The 7,514-nt window shown below is 44.5% G+C and overlaps 1 protein-coding gene across 4 annotated transcripts in view; it reads left to right on the top strand.

Annotated features, from left to right (window-relative positions):
* The first annotated feature begins 3,110 nt into the window (after positions 1-3,110).
* The window catches only part of MAN1A2 (mannosidase alpha class 1A member 2), a 304,833-nt gene continuing 300,429 nt past the window's right edge, over positions 3,111-7,514 (top strand). For all 4 annotated transcript variants that reach the window (XM_073310578.1, XM_073310569.1, XM_073310564.1 and 1 more), the window contains exon 1: positions 3,111-3,972. In XM_073310578.1, coding sequence (XP_073166679.1) covers positions 3,665-3,972 — 308 coding nt within the window. In that variant the 5' untranslated portion in view covers positions 3,111-3,664. The remainder of the gene's footprint in view (positions 3,973-7,514) is intronic.

Here is a 7,514-nt window from a genome sequence, read left to right as displayed (position 1 = left end):
CAGACCTGAAGAGATTTTTTTTTTAACTGAAAGCAGTTTTTTCTGTCCCTTTGCCTGGAGGCAGAGATGTTAGTGGTTTTAACAAAAGGATTTTTCTGTAGGCTGGGAACAGCTATCAGAGACTGAAAGCCTGAGCTGTTGCTTGGGTGTAATTTGTAAAATCATGTGTGTGGGGGTGGAGGGAAGCTGAAAATGGGGGCTTGTGTTTCCATGCACTGTGTTGCAATGAGCAATGTGGCTGTTTGTACATGTTCCCCAAAGTCAGTGCCCAAAGCTGTCCCCTGGCTGGAGGCACAACCACATAGCTAAAAGAAAAGGAGTACTTGTGGCACCTTAGAGACTAACCAATTTATTTGAGCATGAGCTTTCCACATAGCTGTTACTCCCACCTTCTCTGATCAACTGGCACATTCCAACCGCCACCGAACCTTGGACTCCAATGTTCCACCTGCTTCTCACAGTGCCTGGTGATGATGGAACCTGGTGACAGTCTGCCCAACAGCTCTCAGCCATGCCTGTCACTGTTTCCATTGCTTCATACTGACTCAACAGACATTCTAGGCTTCACAGACAAAATATTGATATCCTGAAATCTTATCAGAGATCCTAGAAATCTGTTTGTCATGGGAAAACATAGAATTTGCATTTTTACAGAGAATCTTTAGTTTTTACATTTTGTGAAAAAATAAAAACATTAACTATTAACTACATTTTACTGAAAGTACGAATGTCACTCATTCCAGTGGTGCCCAATCTTATTATTCAGGAGGGCCACATAGACCTAAGCACAACCTTGTGTGGGCCAAACAGATTCTACATATTTTAATAAGATTTCTGCTGATAGCGGGAGCTCCACCACCCGGGGCTGACAGCCCAAGCCCCGCTGCCCCAAGGCTGACAGCAGAAGCTTTATTTTTTGTGCATTTAAAAAAAAGAACAATTTTCTGAACATTTTCTGAAGTATTTGGTATATGTAAGAAATACAATTTGCAATTCTATAAATTTTAATTTATTATAATGATTGATGACACTAGCAGGCTTCGAACTTGCTTAAAAACTGTAAATATATCAATAAAACATTGTGTTCAACTGATACCTATACATATATATTGTGGCTAGGGAAACTAAAATTCAGCATTTCATTTTAATCACAGAAAATCATGGATTTTTATGGTTTTTATCACAGGATTTTGTTTTTTTATCACAAAAAAAACCTAGGATCCCTGCTTATTATATAGATTTCCCAGGTTTGTGACCGGTTGAACTTTAAAGGGTGGGCTGTATGCAAATATTTTCCCCCTCAAGGAATCAAAACACAGTTTAGTGCCTCACAAGAGAAGCAAAGCCCTGTTGCCCACTCTGAAGAGTGTGGTGTCAGTGCAATCGGACCCACTGAGTGAGGATTATAAACATACAAAAGTGTGGAAAGGACATGGGTGACAAAGAAAAATCCAGTGGGTGACTGAACAGCACTTGTATGTGGCTCTGTTAGATCTGTATGCGTGTTAGCCCTGTGTGTATTAGTGGTAGATCTGTGTGTGTATGTGTGTGTGATCTGTGCATGTGTATGTTAGATCTCTGTGTGTATGTGTTAGACCTGTCTGTATGTTAGTGTTAGAGCTGTGTAAAGGGGCACAACCCCAACCTCAAGGCAACTCCGCAACCCCCTTTTCCTTCAACAAGCTCTTATAGTATCTAGAGAGATAACACATAGGTAAGATTGATAACATCATTTTTTTTACTTAAACTGTGGAAGTGGGAATTCTGCAGCATCTTCAACTGGATACAGAAACTTTTAACTAGGGCTGTCAAACGATTAAAACATTAATCACCACTAACTGCAGTTTTAATTGCACTGTTAAATAATAATAGAATACCATTTATTTAAATATTTGGATGTTTTCTACATTTTCAAATATATTGATTTCAATTACAGCATGGAAGCATGTCCTCTGGAATGGCAGCCAAAGCATGAAGGGGCATATGAATGTTTAACATATCTGGTACATAAATACCTTGCAACGCTGGCTACAAAAGTGCTATGTGAATGCCTGTTCTCATTTTCAGGTGACATTGTAAATAAGAAGTGGGCAGCATTATCTCCTGTAAATGTAAACAAAGTTGTTTGTCTTAGCACTTGGCTGAATAAGAAGTAGGACTGAGTGGATTTGTAGCCTCTAAAGATTTACACTGTTTTGTTTTTGAGTGCAGGTATGTAAAAAAATGAACATTTCTAAGTTGCACTTTGACGATAAAGAAATTGGGCTACAGAACTTGTATAAGGGGAATTGAAAAATACTATTTATCTTTTTACAATGCAAATATTTGTAATAAAAATAATAATATAAAGTGAGCACTGTACACTTTGTTTTTTGTTGTTGTAGTTGAAATCAGTATATTTGAAAACGTAGAAAAACATCCAAAATATTTTTCCATTGGTATTCTATTATTCTTTAACAGTGCAATTAAAACTGTGCTTAATCACAATTAATTTTTTTGATTAAGTTAATTTGAGTTAATCACTTGAGTTAACTGGGGTTAATTGACAACCCTACTTTTAACATTACATTATTGTGATGATAATGCAAATCTTTAGACCCATGTAAAAAAACCCAGGCAGATTAAATTATTTTTCTGGCAACTGGCAAATCCATAAAAAACAACATCCAAGCTGGTCAAATAGGGGGTCAGGTGGTAACCCTAAGGGGGAGCTTGCTTCTGATTATGAACTTGGCAAGGTGGGGGGGGCGGGCTGTGTGAAGGCCAGACGAGGAGGGTTTGGGAAGGATTTTTTTTTTTTTTTTTTTGAGGCTGTGGGCCCCAGGGGCTGTGACTGATCACACCTTGACCTAGTTCCAGGGTGGGAGGACAGGCGGCGCGTGCGCATGTTTTACAACAACACTGGAGGATACTGACTTTTGCTGGCTGTAACAGAACCTCCCTCCTCAGGGCGCCCAGCCGGCCACGCTCCGGCCCAGACTCCGGGCAGGACCGACCACACCCTCCCGCCACCGCTCAGCCTGGGGAGGCGGCTCGCTCCCGCGCCTCCCCCAGCGCGCAGGCGCGGAGCATGAGGGTCCTCGGAGCGGGGGCTCGCGCAGCGCATGCGTAGGAGCGGGGTCAGGAGGAACGGATTTGGCGTCGTGCGCTGCTGCCGTGCTTGGCTCTGCGCGGGGGCCTGGGCGGGGGGAAGTGGAATGAGCCTTCACCTGGCCCGGCCTCGCGCACGCCGGGGAACCGCCGCCGCCGCCCGCCGGCGACTTTCCTGCCGCTGCGGGGCTCCCGGCGCCCAGTAGTTGCCGCCGCGGAGCGGCCCGAGAGCAGCCCCCGGAATCCGCCTGTCCGGGGCCCCGCGAGCCCGGCATGTGGCCCCGCGGGTGCGGGGGGCGCCGGCGCAGTCCGGCTTCCGGTCGCTGAGCCGGTCGCTGCAGGGCCGGGCCGGGCCGGGGTGGCTGCACGGTGACCGAGCGGCCCGGGGCGAGGAGCACGGGGACGGCGCTGCTGAGCCGGCTGTGCGGAAGCCAAGGGCGGACGCCCCGGCGGTTGGATCGGCGCACGGCTCGGTGAGGGCTGAAGAGCTCCGGTTTGCTGCTCTCCGGCTGCCCCGGTCCTGGCTGGCGGATATGAGATGATATGAACTCTCCGGTCTGCTGTCAGAGGGACAATGACCACCCCCGCTCTGCTGCCCCTGTCTGGGCGTAGAATCCCCCCCCTGAATCTTGGGGCCTCCTCCTTCCCGCACCACAGGGCTACCTTGAGACTGTCCGAAAAATTTATCCTCCTCCTCATTCTTAGTGCCTTCATCACCCTCTGTTTTGGGGCATTTTTCTTCCTCCCGGATTCTTCCAAACACAAACGCTTTGATCTGGGTTTAGAGGATGTGTTAATTCCTCACGTGGATACCAGCAAGGGGGGCAAAAACCTTGGAGGCTACTTGATCCATGGGCAAGGACACGATGAGCACAGGCACAGGTATAATGTATACACATGGTTTTGTTTTTCACATAAGAAAACAATGCCTGATCTTGCTGCCATTTGAGTGACTGTAAGTGGGAATAGGATTGGGTCCAAAGGAAATCTAGTAAAGGAGACTGCAGGCCTACTGGGTAATGTGGTTTTCCATTTGCTGTTTCCAGGAAAATGTGGCTTTACCTAGATGGCATAATTTTTTTCTGACAAATGTAAAAGTCACGATTGCTTAATCGTGGCTGAAAGGGATGCTGTCATGAAAGGGGCATAGTGACTTTTGGACGGGCCCACAAGTGGAGAGTCACCTCAGATATCCTTGCTCTCATGAACAGGAAATAGCCACAGTATTTATTCTCTGTATATTTCCCAAATGTTTTTCTGCTTCTGAGTTCTCTGTGCCTTTCCCCTTACCCTTCTTCCCCAAGCTGCTATGTGTGATGCTGTCTGGGGTCCCTTAGCTCCTGGGCCCTTGTCCAGCATGATTCTGTCTCCTTCAGGCTCTCAACTCTTGGCCCTAATTTGTGTTGCTGTTTTGGACAGGTGACAGTAAGCCAGGTAGTTGCCTTTTCTCCCTGTTTTAGCTTCCTAACTATCTCAGCAGAACAAGAGGCATAGCATGAGAGAGAACCTGCACCTATGAGAACAAACTGAAGTGGCAGTGATTGGGGTTTTTCTATTAATGGTCACTAGTGGAGGGATACCATAGTTAAGTACTAGAACTGAACTATTAGCCCTGACTGGTCTAGGTGGACTTGGGCTCTCTGCAGTATCAGGTTTCTTTATGTGATATAGAGTTGGGTTAGCTCAAGCTAGATCTCAGACTTGAATTTTGTAGAAAAATTTGGATTCTGTAGCTTTACAAATCATCAAACTTTTTTCTTTTGAAAATTTCAGATGAGTTTTTGAGTACACTTATAAAATAATTCTAATACTATTTTTTTAGGATTATTATTATTAACAGTAACAGAATTAAAAAAAATATTCATAAGCTGAGTGTTCGGGAGCGGTGTGAAATAGGTTCCCCCTTCTGCCTACAGTAAGAGTTCTTTAAAGGTGATTTGAGCCAACTTTTAAAAAACGGGATTGACCTTTTTAGTTACTGTATGGTATATAAAGGCAACCTGAATATTGGGGTATTTCCCACCCTGGTTTGTGCCTTATATTAAAAATATCAACATGTTAAGCGTGATTATTCTCTGCTAGTCATGGAGGACCTGTTAGACATCCTGCAGTTCATTTATTATGAGCTCTGATGCCTTAATTTAAAGGGCACAGGTGCTGAATATTTAACAAAGAATTAATTTCTCAAAAATGTTAATTAGCCACTACATTTAAATGCTACACAAAACAGTTCTAGGCATTGACTAATAAACCCTCATAATTACATATGTAAGGAGGTTTTACAGGTTGCTGAACCCCTTATGGCAACTAATGAACAAAAGCCTGTGTCCCTCTGCTTTGGCTACAGTAGGTTTCAATGGTCTGGGTTATTAGCTGCTTACTGGTGGTGCCTCCAGGGAGTTGGGAACCCTACCATACCTGTCTTTGTGGTTTCAACTGTTCCTGTCTCCTTACTTACCCATATGATTTGCCTGATACCTTGTAGTATACTCTTCTAACATGTCTGTAATGGCTGAATCAGTGTACATTTTATTTATAAGTGAAGTACAAAGGAAGCATGCAAAGGGAAGGAGAAGCTCAATTTGGAGTGGGTATATCAGTAATATCATACAATACACAAGTAACACAGCCTCAGGGTGGATTTCCCTGGATTCACGAGTCCCGTTTATCCCACGCTAATGGGCTTTGTAACGTGGAGGTACCCAAACACCTTGAGTTGTTGCAGGTCTGAAGCTGTTTGAGTGTGATGAGGTGCTGAGGGTGCTCATTCGCTTGGGGGACTAACCTCTGCATCAGCAAAAGGTGGTGTTTTCAGTGGAAAAAGTTCCAACAGGGTAGGCGGCCTTCTCGGTGTTTCCAAGACCAGTTGCTCTCTCCCAGAGTAGTTCAGCTAACCCCTTTCTGGGCAAAATAGGCAAACCCCAGGCAGGGAGAAAACTGCCAGGAAATCACCTGAACTCCCCTCAGGCAGGGCTGTCCTTCTCTCATCCCCCATCCAGTTGGCTGCCATCCCACAAAGTTCACCTTATCACAGTGCTCAACACTCTTGTCAAGGTGAGCACACTCCATCTCATCGCATCCCCATCTCTCAACTACCTGGCAACAAGCTTGCGTCTCTTTTTTGTCAGACCCATTTACCCAAGTTACACTTACCTTGTGCTGTTTTGCGTCTCGTGATTCTGTTGTTTCCCAGTCACAATGATCTTCTAGGACAAACATGACTTGCATTTCTAAAGTAGACAAGCCAAATGAAAAGCTGTGTCACATATTTTTGAATTGCATGATGCCTTCTAGTGGCTGGCCTATAGAAAGAAAAAGAAACTTGCTAGTGCTAAAAACTAGTAGATTTTTGGCATAGCTCTTGGAGCTAGCTGACCAGGTTATAGTTCCAGTTCCGTTTCCATGTAATCTCCCCTCCCCTCCAACATAGAAGATATCTATCTGAAGACATGCAATCAGTTCAATAGTGATATCACAAAGGAAACTATTATGGTTGTGCCAACTTTGGCATTATTTGTGGGGTACCTGTAGATAGACGTAACTTTTCTATTATGTTCAAAGTAGACTTCAGTCAGTCTACGCAGGCACTGTCTACACTAGGGAAACTTGGCATGCTAACCTTTGTGTGTGCCTAAACTTTTGCTCTACTCACACAAATGCTTCTGATGATGCACATGCTTTACAACCTCTTTTTGGATTACATTTGATGTGACATACCAGCATGGATAGGGATCACAAAACTCTTGTCATAAGTGATACTTATGTATGACTGGGTTGCTGAAGGGACAGAATGTCCTGCATCCAGCTGTTATTGCCTCAGTGTGTGTTAGAAACTTGCCCCATCCATGGTGAGTTGGAGAGAATCCTCGGGTATAACCTGTACCCTGCTGGAGGTGCTTTCAGTTAGCACCGAAGTGCCATGTAGAAAAGGAGAGGATGGGCTCTGTTAATGGGCAGAGAAACAGATCGAATAGCTGGGCTCTGAGACACCGGGTACAATGACAATTTTCAGGATCTGCTTTCAAGAACCCTAGATCTTCAGTCGGTGGCCAAGCTGATTTGGCTGAAGGAGGAAAAAGGATGAAAGGTCCTCTATGTCTGGTATGTAGCTTATAAAATGTAATGACAGATTGATTTTGGAGGCTTGGTGGCTGAGGGAAGAATATTTTGTAAGAGCGCTGGTGTGCATTCATAAAAGGTGGAAGCTACTCATCTTGGATATGTAATGCTGTTCTCTATCTATGTAATGGAGTTAATCTTTTCCCTCCAGTATCTGAATAACTCACTCAGTAAGTCCTCCAATCAAATTTTGGGACAGTGCAGATTTCTTTCCACCCAGATGGAAACTTGCACAGCCTTTCCATTCAGAGACAGTCCTTCAGTATCAGAGGTGCAAATGATCCTCATTGGTCTTCATGTTTTCT

This window comes from Lepidochelys kempii, chromosome 1, assembly GCF_965140265.1.
Source record: "Lepidochelys kempii isolate rLepKem1 chromosome 1, rLepKem1.hap2, whole genome shotgun sequence".
Classification (NCBI taxonomy): Eukaryota; Metazoa; Chordata; order Testudines; family Cheloniidae; genus Lepidochelys; species Lepidochelys kempii.
This window is presented reverse-complemented; position numbering and strand designations above follow the sequence as displayed.